Source organism: Crotalus tigris, unplaced genomic scaffold (genome assembly GCF_016545835.1).
Source record: "Crotalus tigris isolate CLP2741 ecotype Arizona unplaced genomic scaffold, ASM1654583v1 scf7180000019267.1258330, whole genome shotgun sequence".
Classification (NCBI taxonomy): domain Eukaryota; kingdom Metazoa; phylum Chordata; class Lepidosauria; order Squamata; family Viperidae; genus Crotalus; species Crotalus tigris.
The window spans coordinates 337431-356807 of NW_024097462.1; the positions used below are offsets into that span (position 1 = coordinate 337431).

The 19377-nt window shown below is 37.1% G+C and overlaps 1 protein-coding gene across 2 annotated transcripts in view; it reads left to right on the forward strand.

The window, feature by feature from the left end:
- Positions 1-2222: 2222 nt before the first annotated feature.
- Positions 2223-19377, forward strand: part of NADSYN1 (NAD synthetase 1) — a 39144-nt gene continuing 21989 nt past the window's right edge. The window contains exons 1-12 of one of the 2 annotated variants that reach the window (XM_039361439.1): positions 2223-2416; positions 3903-3963; positions 5209-5325; positions 9067-9120; positions 10860-10949; positions 11975-12026; positions 14789-14877; positions 16388-16505; positions 16981-17112; positions 17382-17456; positions 17633-17757; positions 18693-18741. In XM_039361439.1, the coding sequence (XP_039217373.1) occupies positions 2332-2416; positions 3903-3963; positions 5209-5325; positions 9067-9120; positions 10860-10949; positions 11975-12026; positions 14789-14877; positions 16388-16505; positions 16981-17112; positions 17382-17456; positions 17633-17757; positions 18693-18741 (1047 nt within the window). In that variant the 5' untranslated portion in view covers positions 2223-2331. The remainder of the gene's footprint in view (positions 2417-3902; positions 3964-5208; positions 5326-9066; positions 9121-10859; positions 10950-11974; positions 12027-14788; positions 14878-16387; positions 16506-16980; positions 17113-17381; positions 17457-17632; positions 17758-18692; positions 18742-19377) is intronic. The other variant, XM_039361440.1, reaches the window with a different exon arrangement.

Consider the following 19377-nt stretch of genomic DNA (forward strand, 5'->3'; position numbering starts at 1 on the left):
AAATAAAGAACTGCATTTTCCAGAGATGAATTAATTAAAGAATTATGAAACGAAAGAGAAAAATAAAACCTGATTTGATGATATCTATCATTTGTCAATATTTAAGTAGTAGGGAGCTGACAAATGAGGAAAAAAGCTTTTAAGCAATATGTTTGTGGAGATTCTCAATCATCCAGGTCATAGTTTTCTCAAAGGTGCTTTTTCAAAAGGCAACTGGATTGGGGGCGGGGGGGGGGGAATGGAAGGATTGTATTTCTTTGCAGTCATCTGGTCATTAGCACTTTCCCTGAGATCTCTTGGGGCCACTTGAGAGTTTATCTTTTTTTTATATATATTTATAAAAATATAATATTAAATATATCAATATTAATATATATCAAATATATTAATATTATATATTATATACAATATATATTATATTAATATATATTAAATATATATATCACTTATAAGATAGTCCTCGACTTACAATTCATTTAGTGATCATTGAAAGTTACAACGGAACTCAAAAAAGTGACTTATGACATTTTTTATACTTACGACCGTTGCAGCATCTCCAAGGTCAAGTGATCAAAATTCAGACACTTGGCAACTGACTCATATTTATGATGGTTGCAGTGTCCAGGGGTCAAGTGATCCCCTTTTGTGACCTTCTACAAGCAAAATCAATCAGGAAGCCAGATTCACTTAACAACCTGCTATTAAGAACTGCCATGATTCACTTAACAACTGTAGCAAGAAAAATGAGCCGAGGTGGCGCAGCGGTTAGAGTGCAGTACTGCAGGCCACTTTAGCTGACTGTGTTCAGCAGGTCAGCGGTTCAAATCTCACCGGCTCAAGGTTAACTCAGCCTTCCATCCTTCCGGGGTAGGTAAAATGAGGACCCAGATTGTTGGGGGCAATGTAAATATATATATACATTGCTTACTGGTGTACACCGCTTAGAGAGTGCTTGCACTTAAAATGGTATATAAGTCTCATAAATAAATAAATAAAATAAATAAATTCATACAATGGGGTAAAAACCACCTAATAAATGTCTCACTTAGCAACATAAATTTTGGGCTCAATTGTGGTTGTAAGTCGAGGGTTACCTGAACTCATTCCTGACACAGTATAAGAAAAAAATAAATCTATGGAGTGAAAAGTAACATTTTATATTGGTGCTTAAGATAACTTTAAAAGGAAAAGCTGACATAAATCCATACCTTCAAGAGCAGAAAATCTGGTTTTAATGAATTTAGCAAAAAGGGAATAACATGCTAGGGGCTTAAAATGCTAAACGATATCGAGTTTTAAGAGGATGGGAGATGTTAAATACAAAGGCAGAAATATCTTGTAGAGAAGCTCTTGAACTTTAGACTTTAACCACCGTATATATACACACAACACACACCAATAGCTCTCTACTGATAACGCTGACTCCCTCGGCTAAAAAATGGGAGATTAGCACTGCCCCCTAGAGTCGGACACAACTGGAGAGGGGAAAACCTCATGTTTACCTGCGTTTGAACGACTCCCTGGCCTGGGCAATCGATGTGATCCTAAGATACCATGGTTGCGGCGGGAGCGAAATACCCTGCTAAAAAGCTATCGTCACAGGCACTCCCCCCCCCATGCTTCTCAATCCATTATTTCATTTACAATAGTGGCGAATATCTGTAGCTCGGGTGTAGGATGTGGGTGAAGGTTCGTCCTCCGAACTTTTGGGTTGGCTTTCAGGCTAGCACGCTAGGTAACATCCTCAGCGGAAACCAACCCACAAGTTCGGGGAACGAACCTTCACCCTCATTCATTATTTCGTGTTTTGCATTTTTGGAGTCACAAAAGAACGTTAAAAAAAGAAAGAAAAAAGTGCAGGGGAGAGCAGCCTTATTTTTTTTTAAGAACTGCATCTAACCTTGCCATTCCCTAACCTAGAAGTCCATCAGTGTCTAGCAGACATTGTTGCTTTAGATGAAAGCTTACTTTTGCTCCTCACCCGGGCATCCCACCCCCCACCCCCCACTACTGGCATGCGAAACGAGGCAGGGCGAGTAGCCAGCACTTGCGCCCAGCAAAGGAGTAAAGCTGCTCAATCCTTTGCCATCTCAGTGACGAACCCTTTGCAAGTTTCATAGGTTTGTGTTCCCCCCCCCCCGCGCTACATTTCACCCGGAAATGGTCCCTAGACTGTTGTATACCACAGCTTCAACCCTTCCCCTTTGCGCTGAGTCGAGGAGGAAGGTACCGGAAGTAAAAGGGTTGCTTTTGGGAGTGCTGGTCCCACCGGCGGGAGGGTGGTCGCCTTTCTTTTTTCTCCTGGGGAAGAATAGGAGGCGCGAAGGCACCATGGGCAGGGCAGTGACCATGGCTACGTGCGCTTTGAATCAGTGGGCGCTGGATTTTGATGGCAATCTGGAAAGGATTTTAAAAAGTAAGCCCGAAGGCTGTGCACGGGCTGTTTGCAGCTCCAAAGGAAGACGGGTCTTGTTTTTCTTACCCTGCAATGGAACTTAGCGTTAATTAGCAATATTTAAAATAAGGAGAAAGGTAGCTCTTTATGCATCTTTGACCCATTGGTTATTTTCTATTCATCCACCCATCTCCAAATCTTGACTGATATGTTTATATCGCATCTTTATTGTTATAAATACCTCAAAGAGGCAACATAAGCAATCTTCTTTCCTCCTCTTAATTTCCCCACAACCAGCTGTGAGCTGCATTGGGCTGAATTACAACACAGTCTCCTAGGTTTGTAGCCTGGTGCCTTAACCACAACGCCAAAACTGGCTCTCAGAGTGACAACCAGTTTGGTATTGTACTTAATTCCTACATGGTATTTTTTTTTAGTCCTAGCTTTTTATAGTTTTACAAGCATAACTATTGCTGACCCTTCCTAATTTATATGCATGATCTTATTTTATATGGCTTTATAGCTTCCCTGTGTTGTATGAGCTTTTTACCTGAAGAAAAGGCATCCCTTCATTTTATTCAAAGAACGAAAATCCTGTGAGGTTGATTGATCTGAGAAAAATTGACTGGCCTAATTGCAGTCATTGAGTTTTTTAAATCCGAGTTACTTCAATGCTAGTCCAGTACTAGTTTGGTTATAAAAACACAAGTGAAAAATTGATTTATTACTACTTGTATATTATTGTTATTGTTTTGAGCGGGACTATATAGAACTTTTTTCTCCAGTGAGGTAATATGCTACATAGAGAAGTGTTCAATTTTGTTTTTTGTTTTTTTAAAAAAAACTAAATTGTTTACTTCACAGAATTCTTATTGCTTCACACTTTCAGTTTATCAACTCCTTTTGTGTAAGCTATAAATTTGGTTTATTACCCATAACATTTTCTTGTAGTGTATGTATTATATATTGTGTAGCATTGCATTGTAATTATCTTTTTATTTTATTTATTTGAATCCTGCCTTTATTATTTTTACAAATAACAAAAATCAGCACATCTTCCTCCTATTTTCCCCACAACAATCACCTGTGAGGTGAGTTGGGCTGAGAGAGAGTTATGTACAGGGTAATAAGTAGATGCTATTTGTTGAAATCTATTTTGCCTCCAGAAATATGAGAGTTAATGAGAATTTATATGGTTTTTCTAGTTCTGCTAGCAATAGGGTTTGGAAAGCAGCTTTGTTATACTGTTTTTAAATTAAAAGAAATCTTAGCTTACCTGTTCTCTGAACTAAGAACTTGCTTTTAGAAAGTATGAGGAATAGGAACTTGGTTGTAAAAAGTTTCTGAAAAGCTCAGTTGTTTTGTGTTCTTAGTCTTGTGCTTGAATATTCTTTTCTTGCTTTGCAAAATCAGAGGATACACACAACACTCCCTATATTTCAAAGCATGGGAAGCTTTCTCTGTCAACATATTGTAGATGGATAAAAATTATAATTTAATCTCCTAGGTATTGAAATTGCTAAAGAAAAAGGAGCAAGATATCGACTCGGCCCAGAACTTGAAATTTGGTTAGTAATTACCAACTTGTTTGTATAAACCAGTTACTCTCAACTTTTTAGGGATGCTGGGTGCATTTCATATTTTGAAACTTTATCTTATAAGATGGCTATTGGGGGAGTGCATGCACAGTCACAAAATGCCTACTGGAGGGACATAATTAGATAAAAAGAACAAATTGGTCAAGATGCTACCTGGCATCCCGTAACCCCCACCCCAAGATTCATTATCAACTTTTATTAACTTAGCCTTTCTTTGGCCATATAGGCACATCTCTTAGCACTGGGCTGTACCTATGTATTCTTACTTACGTAAGAAAATTTGGGAATCCAGAGGTATTTCTGGAAATTAAGATGTTAGAGACTTGTACTTTGCTTTGCAACATGCATTTTCTTTTCCTTTTTTTAATGAAAAATGAAGTGGAACATAAAACCTGGTAGACCTCAAGAGAACTATCTAGAAACATGAAGGATATAATATCTGTTTTATTCCCTTCAATGTAACAAAATAAGTGCCTTCTTTTTATAGAATGGTATCTGCTCAGGATGGTTAATTGTGGTACTTGGTTATTGAATGGTAGGGAGAATATGGATATCATATATAAATATTCATCATTTTCATCAATGACAAAAGAAAAATTATATAGAAATTGCAATAGTTCGGTATTCCAGATGTTAATAGACTATAGATTCTATTCTACTGGACCATGGATGAGTTATAAATCTGATTTAAAATGATGCAATATGAGGCCAATGTTCCAAAAGAGTATTGCTTTCAATGGTATTCACATTAGCAAAATTTTGGCACCAAAATTAGATCTTTCAATTTTCCCTGCTTTTAATTGATTTAAAATTGTATTTTAACTGTATTTTAATTCATATTGTTTTAGTTTTTGAATGATTACCTTGTTGCCATCTATTTTGTGCAGTGCTTGCATTTTGCATTTCATTTCATTTTATTGTAGATGTTTTTATTCAGATGTTGGTATGTTTTCTTATAAACTGCCTAGAGAGCTTTAGTTATTAGGTAGTTTAAAAATTTTAATAAATAAAAATAAAATAGAGATAGTAATCCAACAACATGCTTTGTTACACATACCCAGTTTCTCTGACACTTATTTTAATAAATTAATAAATTAATTCTGCATAAATAAGGTGAATAAATGTGTTTTTATTGATATAATATAATTTAGAAAATTCATCTCTTGCAAATAGTACGGGATTTTTTGTTATCCATATCTCTATTTTGTTTTGCAGTGGTTATGGCTGTTCAGATCATTATTATGAATCTGACATACTATTACATTCGTTTCAAGTTTTGGCTAAGCTTTTGGAATCTCCTGGTACTGAGGACATAATATGTGATATTGGGATGTAAGTGTGTAATTACGTCATTGCATAGTGAGGATAATAATAATAATAATAAATAAATGAATGAATGAATGAATGAATAAATAAATAAAAGTTGGAAGGGACTTTGGAGGTCATCTTGTCGAATCCCCTGCTCAGGCAGGAAACCCTATACCATTTCAGACAAATAGTGTTGGAGCATTCACAACTTCTGGAGGCAGGTTCTTCCACTGATTAATTGTTCTAATTGTCAGGAAATTTCTCCTTAGTTCTAAGTTGCTTCTCTCTTTGAATAGTTTCCATCCACTGCTTCTTGTCCTGCCTTCAGGTGCTTTGGAGAATAGCTTGACTCTCTCTTCTTTATGGCAGCCCCTGAGATATTGGAACACTGCTATCATGTCCCCCCTCGTCTTTCTCCTCATTAAACTAGACATACCCAATTCCAGCAACCGTTCCTTATATGATCAGTCCCCTGATCATCTTTGTTGTTCTTCTCTGTACTCACTTCACATGATTTTGATTCTACCCCTCTGTTAATACAGCCTAGCACTGTGTTGGCTTTTTTGGCAACTGCAGCACACCGCTGGCTCATATTTAAGTGATTGTTCACTAAGATTCTGAGATCCTTCTCACAGTTACTACTATTGAGCAAGGTATCACCTATACTATACCTGTGCATTTGGTTTTTCTTGCCTAAATGTAGAATTTTTTTCACCATTGAATTTCATTTTGTTAGATAGTGCCCAATGATCAAGTCTGTCAAGATCCTTTGCCTGGCTTCTGGAGTGTTGGCTATTCCTGCCAGCTTGGTGTCATATGCAAATTTGATGAGTTCCCCATCTATCCCCTCATACAAATCATTGATGAAGATGTTGAATAGCACTGGGCCTAGAACAGAGCCCTGGAGCACCCAACTACATACTTCCCTCCATGTAGATGCAGTTCCATTGAGGACCACACGCTGAGTAAAGCCGGTCAGCTAGCTATGAATCCATCTGGTGGTGATGCTGTCTAACCCCATTTTTTTGTTATCAAGTAGTAGGTTGTGGTCTACTTTATCAAATGCCTTACTGAAGTCCAAGTAAATTATATCCACAGCATTCCTTTGGTCCACTAATTTTGTCACCTGGTCAAAGAATTCAATAAGATTTGTCTGTTATTGACAAACCCACGTTGGCTTTTGATAATGACTTTGTTTGTCTCTAGATGTTTGTTGATTCTTTGCTTGATTATCTTTTCCAGAATCTTCCCAGGTATTGAGGTCAGGCTGATAGGTCTGTAGTTTCCTAGATCCATTTTTTCCCCTTTTTTGAAGATGGGAACTTCATCAGCTCTTTTCCAGTCCTCTGGTAGTTCTCCAGTGCTCCAGGATCTTTGAAAAATATAGTTCAGTGGTTCTGCCAGTTCCTTGGGGTGTAATCCATCTGGTCCTGGTAATTTGAATTCGTCTAGGGTAGACAGGTGTTCACTTACCATTTTCTTGCCTATCTTAACTTATGTTTCTAATCTATTTTTTATGGTACTGTTTTTGATAGGTTGGACTGTTTTTTCCCTTTATGTAAAGACGGATACAAAAAATGAGTTAAGTAGTTCTGCTTTCTCCCTGTTGCTTGTCACCTTCTTGCCACTTTCTCCAACTAATGGGCCAATCATTTCCTTAGACTTTTTTCTTGTTTTATACATGTTGAAAGAAGCTTTTTTTGTTATTTTTGAGTTTTGTCGCAAGCCTTAGTTCAGTTTGAACCTTAGCTTTCCTCACTTCATCTTTGCAGGCTCGGGCTATTTGCTGATATTCTGCCTTAGTTATGTGTCCCTCTTTCCACTTTTTATACTTGTCCTTTTTATCTTTTAATTTATTAGAGAGTTCTTTATGCAGCCATGCTGGTTTCTTTTGAAAGCTGTTATTTTTCTTCTTTGGTATTGTGCTAGACTGGGCTTTTATAATCTCACTTTTCAAAATTTCCCAAGCTTCTTGAATTGTTTTCCCCTTGAGGATTCTTATCCATGGAATCCTTCCCAAGCTCTCTCTAAGTTTATTGAAATTAGCTCTCTTAAAGTCCAAGACTCTAGTTTGATTATGTTCCATTGCTTGTGCTTGCATAGTGCTGAATTCCAATATTGCATGATCACTTCCCTCCAAGGTTCCTGTGGCTTCAACGCCTTCTATCATTTTATCTCTGTTCGTGAGAATTAAGTCCAATATGGCTGATCCCCTAGTTCCCTTGTCTATTTTTGGGAGACAAAATTGTTGCTAGGTTTGTTAGGAATTTATTTGATCTTCCACTTGGTGCAGAATTTGTCTCCCAGTTAATGTCACAGTAATTAAAGTCCCCCATTACTATTGTGATGTGCTTCCTACATACCTTAGTTAACTGACTAGCAAAAAGTTCATCTAGTTCCTCTGTTTGGATGGGTGGCCTATGTTATTTTCCCCCCTTTTAAATTGAGCCAAATGCAGTCAGGACAGTTTTCATCATTGTTGTGCTCCATTTCTGTAGAGATATAGTTATTTCTTATATAGAGAGAAACTCTACCTACTCTTTTGTTTGGTCTGTTTCTTTTAAATAAGTTAAATCCCTCTAGCTGTGTGTTCCATTTGTGGGTTTCATCCCACCAAGTTTCCGTAATGGCAACAATATCATATCTGCCCTCATTTACCTGAATTTCTAATTCACCCTGTTCATTGCTCATACTCTGTGCATTGGTGTTGGTGTATAGACATTTGAGTCCTTTATAACTGACCCCGTGTTTACTTTCTGCATGACCTGTGTGGTGCCTGAGTTCCCCTGTTTTCTTACCACTTGTTTGATTAGTGCACTTGGTGTGACACTCACTATTAAAAGCTTGATTTTGCATGACAGCAAAACATCTATGTTACATGCACTGATAAACCTTTATTTTTTAGATTGCCGGGGACAGGAATGTTCTATATCAATTAACTCACTGTCCCCATTGTTCAGTTTAAATATTTTTCCCGAAAATCTGTGAATTTATTGCCAAGTAACTCAGTCCCTTTCTTTGATAGATGCAAACCACCTCTTTTGTACATTTTTTCATTGGATCAGCTACAGACATTGTGACTAATATAACCAAAGCCTTCCCCTTTACACCACTCCTTTAGCCACATATTGAATTCTGCTATATGCTGGCCTTTTCCATTTTGTTCCTTATACACTGGTAAAATCTCTGAAAAAGTAAGTCTACAGCCTATTCTGCTAAGTTCCTGTCCCAAGCTCTGGAAATCATTCTGCATAGAGAGTACAACTTTTTGGGACAAATCATTAATGCCAAGATGTACAATAGCATTCACATCACAGTCCTTGCTGGCATTCTTGACTATCTTAAAAGTATGCTTCTTGTCCCTGCTGACCTAGAAGACACCTGACCTCTTTCGAAACCTCTGTATCCTTTCCTAAATTTACATCCCTTATAATTGAATCACCAACCAGAAGGTAGCTTCTCTTTTTGCATGCTTTGCTCTTTTTGCATTAGGAGACTGTTTTATAATAACAAGGTAGTTTAAAAGATTTACATTTGGCTTCTCCTTATATACAATAGATGACAGCAATGCAAACAGATTATTTGGAATATACTTTTGATCATCTTAATATGAGATTGTAATAGATACAAACAGAAATAATAAATATTTTTTGCACATGGTTAAAAAAAATTTGAATGCAATCCGAAATCAGTTTATATTCTTAAAATAAAAAGGATCCAATTTTAAGTAAGGAAATGTATAACTTAATATCTTTATTTCTATAGGCCTATTATGCACCGGAATGTTCGTTACAACTGTAGAGTAATTTTTCTAAACAAGTAAGTAATTAGAAATACTGTTTTGTAAGCTGCCAGAGTCACTTGGTTGAGATGGGCAACTATGAAAATCAGTCAATGAAATAAACACAAGTTATAATAATAATAATAATAATAATAATAATAATAGTAAAGTTGGAAGGGACCTTGGAGGTCATCTAGTCCAACCCCCTGCTCGGGCAGGAAACCCTACACCATTTCGGACAAATGGCTGTCCAGTCTCTTCTTAAAAACTTCCAGTGTTGGAGCATTTACTGCTTCTGGAGGCAAGCTGTTCCACTGATTAATTGTTCTCACTGTCAGGAAGTTTCTCCTTAGTTCTAGGTTGCTTCTCTCCTTGATTAGTTTCCACCCGTTGCTTCTTGTCCTGCCTTCAGGTGCTTTGGAAAATAGCTTAATTCCCTCTTCTTTATGGCAGCCCCTGAGATATTGGAATACTGCTATCATGTCCCCCCTTGTCCTTCTCTTCGTTAAACTAGACATACCCAATTCTAGCAACCGTTCCTTATATGTTTTAGCCTCCAAGTTGATTTATAAAACATTAAAGATACTGTTTTGTAAGCTGCCCAGAGTCACTTGATTGAGTTGGCCAACTTCAAATCAATCAATCACACAAACAAATAAATGCTGTCTGCCATCCTGTCCTGTGATCCCAATTAGTCAAGCTCTGCCTGAAACTGATAATCTGAAGCCTGAGGAAAATTGGCAGTGAAATAATTAAGGTTTTAATGCACATACTGCGGTTTTTCACATTAGAGTTTATTTAGACAACATTGGCTTTTGAAGATTTTGCCAGAATGAAGTATTTCCAGAATGAATAAATGCTTCTGAAGCTTTGCCTGTTCTAGGATAGTCCTAATAACACGGAAGAGTTCCTTGGCGAAAGGAAAATCACTGAAAATGAAGGACAACATTGCTTCTAAAGATTTACCATTCATAGAATTTTGAGAGAGAAGAGGATCTGAAAATCAGCTAGCCATTCAGACATTGCTTACCAAATGTAGTTAAAGCCTTTAACTCTAAGGGGGAAATTTACTGTAACTGCATTTGGATTATATCCCTTGATACAGGAATGAAAACATTACTGTTTCGGACAATAACCTAGTTAATTGCTGAATAGTAGGAACAGTTCAACATTATAAAGCGATTTACTGTTTGACATGCTGAGTTTCACTTCGAAATCAAACACAAGTTGGATGGGATATGTTTATTTGCTTAAATCAAATGTTGCTTATGCAATTAACCTTCTATGGCTAATGGAGAAACCAGTATGTTTATCTTGCAACCTTATGAAAAAGGTCTTTGGTTGCTGAGTCTGTCTAGTTAAATCCTGACATCTCATCTCATCTCCTCCAGGCTTGAAAGATACTTATAATGTAAATAACTTCAGCCTATTTCATCTATTAGAGACCTGCATGAAGCTTTGAATGCTCAATGGAGCAAACAGCTTTTAAGGAAACTTAAAAGACAAGGAGGTGCTCCTTTTTCAGGAGGCAAAATGTTTCACAACGTTGAAGCAACTCTAGAGAAAACATGCTATCAACCCACATAACTTTATATGGAACGGCTAGAATCATAGCTTCTTGTTATAATTCTGTTCACATAGCCTAGAATTTGTAAGTTTGACTCATTTTTTAGTGGATATAGTATATTTCAAATATGGTAAGTTATGATTTAAAACAAGTCGTCTCCCATTTTCATAGTATATGCTTGTAACAGGTTTTCTTTTTGTTTTGATCAAGGAAAATTCTTCTGATAAGGCCGAAGATAGCATTGGCAAATTCAGGAAACTATCGAGAAATGAGGTGGTTCACTCCTTGGAATAGATCACGGTAACCTCTCTTCCTTATATTTGCTTCTGGCCAAATTAGTCTGAAAATTTGGGTTATCCTTGATGTTTGCCACTGCAAGTCTGCATTAAAAGATCTTTCAGAAGACATTGCTATTTTAAAAATATTTATTATATTAGCATCCCTGTATTCTAATCTATGTCATTACTGCATAGTGCAGTGGTGGCGAACCTATGGCACGTGTGCCAGAGGCGGCACTCAGAGCCCTTTCTGTGGGCATGCGCGCCATGCCCTGGAGATGGCAACTGCCCCTCTTCAATCAGCTGCCCGCTAAGTCACCAAGGTCCCACATGGCTGGATGCATCCCAGCACCCATGCGCTTGCTGACCTCTGTGTGCGGGGGGCCAATGGTATCAGGCAGCAGCCACCCCGGCCCCTGCCTCGCCTTGCCCGGCGACAATGGCACCCCTGCCCTGCCTCGCCTTGCCTCAACCTGTAGGACCAGACTCCTCCTCATTGCCCCACCTGCCAGAGACCCCCTGGATCTCCCCCAACCCTGCCCAGCCCCCACAGGCATCCCTCCCCACGAGCAACATTGAGGTGACCACACCCACCCAGTCTGCCATGACCACCACAGCCATGCCCACCCAGTGGGCCATGGCCACCTGGCATCAGGCAATAAATAAGTGGGTTTTGGGTTGCAGTTTGGGCACTTGGTCTCTAAAAGGTTCGCCATAGTGCAAAGTGATGGCAGACATGTAATAATATGATGCCTTTGGAAGACACTGTAGATTCCAATAATCTTAATTGCATAGAATAATGCAAGCTATGATCACTAGATAAAACTGAGAACTACTTGTTTATTTATGTTCAATATTTTTCCCACAAGCATCTCTGCAGTATACCAGTTATTCCAAATCAAGGGCAACAATAGTACAAGTAAAAAAACCTGTGCAAAAAGTGACCAGTATTGTACTTAAGTTGCATGGGGCACAGATACAATGAAGATTGTTAACTGTCTCTTTAAAATATGTTATATGAAAATGTTTGAATTTTTTTTTTACTAGACATATAGAAGAATATTTTCTTCCAAGAATGATACAAGAGATTACATCTCAGGTAATATTCTTTTCTCCTGGATTCAAGAATGTTTTAATTTTCTTTTTCTTTTTGTTTTATTGATTTTTTACAATAACAGCCTTAGTGCCTGGTGTATAGCATGTTATCTTGGTTCATGAATTATTTTTTACAATCAATAATAGTTAATTAACAGTCAATAATAATTTATTTTTATATTTCCATAATTAGAATATCAATGGATATTTCCTTGATCCTCTCTTCTCCCAATAGTATTCTCCTTCTTCAGCATTAAACAAATATAATTTTTGATATTTGATATTATTTATACATAAATGATTAAATAAAAACATTTTCTTCTATATGTATACCAACAATAATAGCGTCCATATATAGCATTTTTTTCTTATCAACTTATGTTATTTTCATAAAAGTCACCTTATTGATTCACCATATATCTTACTTTTATAAATCTTGTTTAAGCTCAATTTCTCCATAATATTTGAACAATTCATATCAATCATAATTTTCTCAATAATTAACATCTAAATATCCAAATTTTCCACTTAAATATATCATCCCAGTATTTTCATATTTCATATATTATAGAAATACTATACTACTTATCTATCATAGCATCTACCTATAACATCTTTTCTAATTAATTTATATTTCACTTCTATTTGTAAAAATTAATTAAATCACTATATAACTTTTTTCAAAGTTCTTATTAAGCCTAATTTCCCCTCAATATTTCAATCATTCCTTAATCCTAAATCTTTTCAAACTTAATATGTCTTTAAAGTTCAAAGTTTTCTTTCACTTTCATCATCCCAATATTTTTACATTTTGTATCTTATCAAAAAATACCATATTACTTATATCTCTTATTCCACTTATTCTAAAACCCGAATATGGCTAAATAAATAAATAACTTTGGCTATAAACGGGTTTATACAAGCAAACACTTGTTTGAATATGGCTAAATAAACAACTTTGACTATAAACGGGTTTATAGCCAAAGTTGTTTATTTAGCCATATTCAAACAAGTGTTTGCTTGTATAATATTTCATCTGGTAGGACCAATCAAGAATGTTTTAATTTTCTGAAGGTCTAGGTAAGTGGCTGAAATGAAATTCAAGTCTTTCCTCTTTGGGAATTCTTGGAGTTGTTATCCAATTATAGGGAGACACCAAGTTGGATGATGATTTTCTTAGCCTCTTTGGAATTGCAGTTGTATAACCAATAACTTTTAATATTGCTTCATTTCTCTTAACTTTTGAGATATAATTAAATAAAAATAGTTCATTGACCTAATGAACTATTATGACCTGTGAAATGCACTTAAGGAAAAGCTGAAATAAACCTTGGGCTGCTTAATTTTTTTCCTAAACTTTTCTTAAAAGTGATAGATCTTTTACTAGCAAGATACAAAAAAATTGTATACTGCATGTGCCTATTTTGAAAAATACGGCCTTTATCTAAAAAGTCAGTTCAGGCTTTATTAATATTTAAGAAAGTAAGTCTTAAATATTTAACTTTGCTGCTTAGTAACATAAGGAAGTACTGTATTATTTATAATTACCAAATATTTTTGTACCTGAAGCTTATAGGAGACTTACATAAAATCCATACCATAGTAGTTAGATTGACTATAGCTGGTAGTCCTAATGGTACTTTTTCTATCTTGGTTTGTTTTTTCCTTTGAAAATGTTTTACTTCTCCTCCAAAAAGCTTCTTCAGTTCATAGACATATACCTGACAGACATATACCAGATAGATGATAAGTTTTTAATGGAGCTATACTATGGTTTCAGAAACCAGTATAATACGGGCAGTCAACCTGTTGCTTACAGAATGAATGCAGTCCCAGAATCTTTTCTTTCTATCTGTTGGAATTCCCAAAACTCATTCTACTGAAATTCAGCACTGAACAGCAGCAGATTCTTGGTGCACACATATGCAAGTCTATGACTGTAATAAAATTTTGATTGGATTGGATTAGATACATACAAAATAGAAAAGTTTAACATATGAAAATAATAGCAAGACAAAAGTCCATTCCTACTTGGGGCTGCCTTTGAAGGCTACTTGAAAATTTCATTTGGTATAACATGTAGCAGCCAAGTTGCTAGCAGATGAGAGCCACTTTAGGAGCATGCAGCCAGCAGCAGACCATTGGCTGATGGCATGTTTCCAAGTACTATTCAAAGTTCTGATTATAGGCCCTATGTGGCATGGAGCCATCTTTTCTCTGGGACCATCATCTTTGACTAGAATGTACCCATTATGTGAATTAGCTTGGAGGTAGATCAGCAGATTCCTTCCTCTTGGGAGTCTGAGAAAAATGTGCAAGCATGTAGTGTCATTGGCAGCCCCATCCCTTTAGAAAACCTTATCCCATGATTATTCAGACAGCCTTCATACTCTTGACATCCTAAAATGTGGTGAAGACCATGTTTTTCATCAAGAACAGGGGCGGAAAGTATTCTTGTAGGGATTTTTAAAAACAGATTTTAATTAATTAATTTTAGATTTTCAGAATCTTGGCTAGAATAGAAGTTATCTAAACCTGCAGCTAAGTATTTCATTTTCCCTTTCCATTTGCCCAACATCTTTTGAGTTATTGCCCCAATGCTTCTGATTGGCAGGGTAATTTTCCTTGCATTTGGATATTGAGCACACTACCTATATCTTAACCACACTTGGGACAAATATCTTCATTTCTATTGATCATAGTTCCAGTTATGGATTCCTTTTATTTCATTTCTGATGGTCCATCCACATTCTTTGTTTATCTTAGGACAGCGTTCCATTTGGTGATGCAGTACTAGCAACTTTGGATACTTGCATTGGGACTGAAATCTGTGAAGAATTATGGATACCAACCAGGTGAAAGGAATAGGCTTAAGTCTTCTTTATAGTTCATTTAGAAATGTTAACTGCGCTAATTTCTGTACACAAGGAAATCTTTTAAGAAATTGAATATTGTTTCTTCAGTGCTTAATTTTGAATTTTTTGATAGGCTTCTGCTAAAACAAAACACAACAAATCAAAGCTTGCTAGATACACTATGCAGATACATTTGTTGCCCAAATGGAAATGCCATAATTATTAGGGATATATAGTCATATTTGTTAGAATATCCCTCTATGTTAATACCACTGACTCCTTCAGAGGAACCTTATCTTTCTTTACCTATTAACACCAGGACAATCACAAAAAAGCCAAGTAAACTCATAATCCCACTGTTGGGCTGTAATGTACAAGTAATTCTTGACTTATGACCTTTCATTCAGTGACTGTTTAAAGTTATGGCAATGCTGAATGAAGGGTCTTAATGACCATATCATCCAAAATGATACTATGATCAGTTGTATCGAAGATCCTGGAGAGATCAAGGAGAGTTGGGATGGATGCACCATCCCCATTAAAGATCATCTACAACAGTGTTTCTCAACCTTGACAATTTTAAGGCATGTGGACTTCAACTCCCAGAATTCCACAGCCAGCAATGCTGGCTGTGGAATTCTGGGAGTTGAAGTCCACATGCCTTAAAATTGTCAAGGTTGAGAAACACTGATCTACAAGCTCAGGCAATGCCATTTGAGTACTACTTGTGGTCCTGAAACCTGACTGAAAGGGCTCCCGATGATCCATTTCCTCTTGAGTAATAATATTCATTGCACCCAAGCATGCTAGGTTTCCATCACATTAAGGCCTTGTAGATTTGACATCATCACCTCTGACATCACCACCTCTGACAAGTTGAACAAGAAACCTACAGATGCCACTGGGTATATGTCTACTACTCCCATGAAAATCTTCAGTTCTACTGTCGTTGGTGCTCATCAGTTTAACAGCTGATTGGTGGTGCCTCCAGGCTTGCACTCTGCACCTCACAATAGTTGATCTGTGGCATTGCTGTAGTTGAATAGCTGATCCCCAAGACTGACCAAACTGCTGTGTCTCCAACATATTCTCCAGCTTCTGTTGGTCCCAACTATATCTGGGAGCCAGCTTTCTCCAAAGCTGGTTGCTGGTTGCTTAGACGCTCCAATTATTTCAGCTTTCACTGTTAACTACAGATTGCATTTATAAAACAATTCCAGCAACCCAAGAGGAGAAATCTTTAACTTCATTCACCCCAACCCCAACTCCACTCCTCAAACATACCATTAAAATTAAGTTTTGGCTTGCCATTATGGTTAGTAAGTCAGACAGTCAATCAATAACAATTTCATTGAGTTTGTACTTTTCAAACAAACAGGATCTCCTGCTGGATTACAAATTCCATTAACTGCTCAGTTCTTTTACTCTTTTGTAGCATATCATAATAGTAAAATAAATCTTTTGGATTCATGTAGGCAAGCTATTTATTTGCTTGCTATTTATTTTATAGCCCTCACATTGAAATGGGAATTGATGGTGTGGAAATCTTCACAAATTCCTCTGCAAGTCACCATGTCTTAAGAAAAGCACACACTCGAGTGGAGTTGGTAAATTCTGCAACAGCAAAGGTATGTTCCTGGCATATTTTTAATGTGATATTTTTTAAATTTTTGTTACATGACTCAGGATGATTTGTGAATTATCCTGAGGCTCTCCTGGTGATGGGAATAAGATACTGTGATGTGTCAGTACATCTTCTCCTTATAACTTCTTACTATTCTGTCACCAGAAATCATCTCTGTGTAGAAAAGCAACTGGTTGCAGTTGCAGATTTGCATTGTACCTATTAAAGGTTTCCAAATCTTAAAACAGATTCATGATTGTTCTGCTATAGTAAAATGAATTTTTTGACATGCACTGGCTTGCTTTTGCCTAAAAGTAAACATTACTGTGCTTCTGGATTGCTTCAGCGATAGCCGAAATAGTGGTGCTGTGCTGTCCTAAATAAGATTGCAAAACATTTTCTGTACTGTCTAAAAGTACAGTAAAAGGTTGTTGTAATTAGAAGCACCTGCATTTACACTAATATATATCTTTTTCCAGAATGGAGGAATCTACGTCTTGGCAAACCAGAAAGGCTGTGATGGTGATCGCTTGTATTATGATGGATGTGCCATGATATCTATGAATGGTGCTACAGTTGCTCAAGGACGTCAGTTTTCACTGGATGACATAGTAATGCTCTAGCAGGGGGTGCAGTGGTTGATTATGTTGGTTAATATACATTACTGAATTCAAAGAATACTCCTATCTGTGAGGGTTGGCACATAACAGGAATTTTATCAGTATCGGCGGGATTAAATAAGATCAAAGTGCTTTTGTGCCTCCAATATAAACTATATAAAACTAGTTACACTACAATTCCACTATAGACCTCTAGTGAAAAATGGTTTTGAAAATATTGTATCTAGAAGGATATCAGCTTCTCTTGTCACTTTTTTCAGGAAGTTCTTGTTGCCACTTTGGATTTAGAAGATGTCAGAAGTTATAGAGCAGAAATATCGTCCCGAAATTTAGCAGTAAGTATTTCTTGCTTGTGTTTTCATTTTTTCCCCTTATAAGCTTAACAATGTGTGCTAGGCATAAGTCTTTACCAGCAATGAACATTAAGCAGAATTGTCAGATACATTGCTTTTATGAAAAACATTATGTCATCTGTGTGGTATGACATTATTTCTCTTTTTTAACTGACCAGGCAAGCAAAGTGACTCCTTATCCTAGAATAAAAGTAAACTTTGCATTGTCAAGTTCTGATGATATCTGCACACCCACAAGTGAACCTATCCAGTGGAAGTATCATAGTCCTGAGGAAGAGATCAGGTAGGCAAAAATGGGTTATGTATGGCTCTGCCTGCACCAAGGATATGTGGCTGGAAGCTATAGGGAGGGGAGGCCCACATAGCAGAGGGACATAGCAGCATATACTCAGAATTGGTAGAGGTTAGGTTTGGTTAGGTGTAATTCCTATAGACTTTACTCATTCCATCTTCATTCTTTTTAGTTCAATTGTGCTGTTCCGTGGAGTGATCTTGTAGACAGAATTAGTAGAGAGGAAAATCCTCTTCTCTTAGCCCGGTTTCTGTGTTACAGCTAAGGGTTTAACTAGTTTAACTACTTAACTAGTGCAACATCTGCATAATCCATAAAGAATCCCAATTTAAATTTGCATAAAATGATGTCCTATGGCAGGGATATCCAAACTGAGGGCCATGGCCCACTACTGGACTGTGAGAGGTTTGCAACTGGGCTGTGGAAACAACCAGTGAGCATGCGTGCATGCGCACACATCCTCACTTGGGCGAGCACATGCGTGTTCCATTTGCGTGAGTGGCAGGCATTCCGTTCATGGAAATGAAGCTGCGCGTGTGATTGCTAGCTGCTTGCATGAATCATCCCCTCCCCCCCCACTAGTTCGCAAAGCCGGGAACATTGGAAAACTCTCCTATGAGATCATATACCTTTGGAAATTATCTTTTCTTGAACGAAGGACTTTTCATTTAGGGTAAGAACCTTCAGCTGCAGTGAAGGCAAAAGAACTTTGAATAAAACCTAGGCTCTTTGGAATTTCTTCTGAGTAATCCTACATAATTGTGCTGTATATAATGGATAATTGTGCTCAGCATAAATAAAGGAGCATTGTTTTACTATAAAACATTCATGATGGTAATTTGTGATCCCAGGAAGAGAAATGACATGATTTTGTAAAAGTGTACTTTTTATATTTGTTTTAAAATATGTCTGCTGTTAAATTTCAGCCTAGGTCCAGCATGTTGGCTTTGGGACTATTTAAGGTGTAGTAAACAGGTAAAGATTTTAATTTGTTATTAACTTGAGTTCTAAGCAGTGGTAAAATCTGTATGAAGATTTGGGGAAAGAAGGGAAGATACATATACATACATACATACATACATGTAGGTCTTTGGTTATTTGGGTTTTCTCCCGCGTAAAATTGGAAGTGTCTTGGCGACGTTTCGACGAAGTCCCATTCGTCATCTTCAGGCTGGTGTTTTCAGCTTCGTGCTTCGAGGAGCACAAAGCTGAAAACACCAGCCTGAAGATGACGAATGGGACAAACGTCGGAGAAAAACCCGAATAACCAAAGACCTACATACAAATACCCGCGAAAACATATATGTTTTCTGAGGTTTTCGCGGGTATTTGTGTGTAGGTCTTTGGTTATTTGGGTTTTTTCCCGCTTCAAAATGGAAGTGTCTTGGCGACGTTTCGACGAAGTCTCATTCGTCATCTTCAGGCTGGTGCTTCCGGCTTCGTGCTTCTAGGAGCAAAATTTAGCAAAATTAGCTAGCAATAAATGCAAGAACACCAGGAAATTATAAAACTATAAAAAGTTTTTAATAAATTTAATAAATTTAAAACACCAAGCTTTCGCCGGCAACTGCCGGCATCGTCAGGGTGGTTTCCAGTCGATGGGAGAGGCTA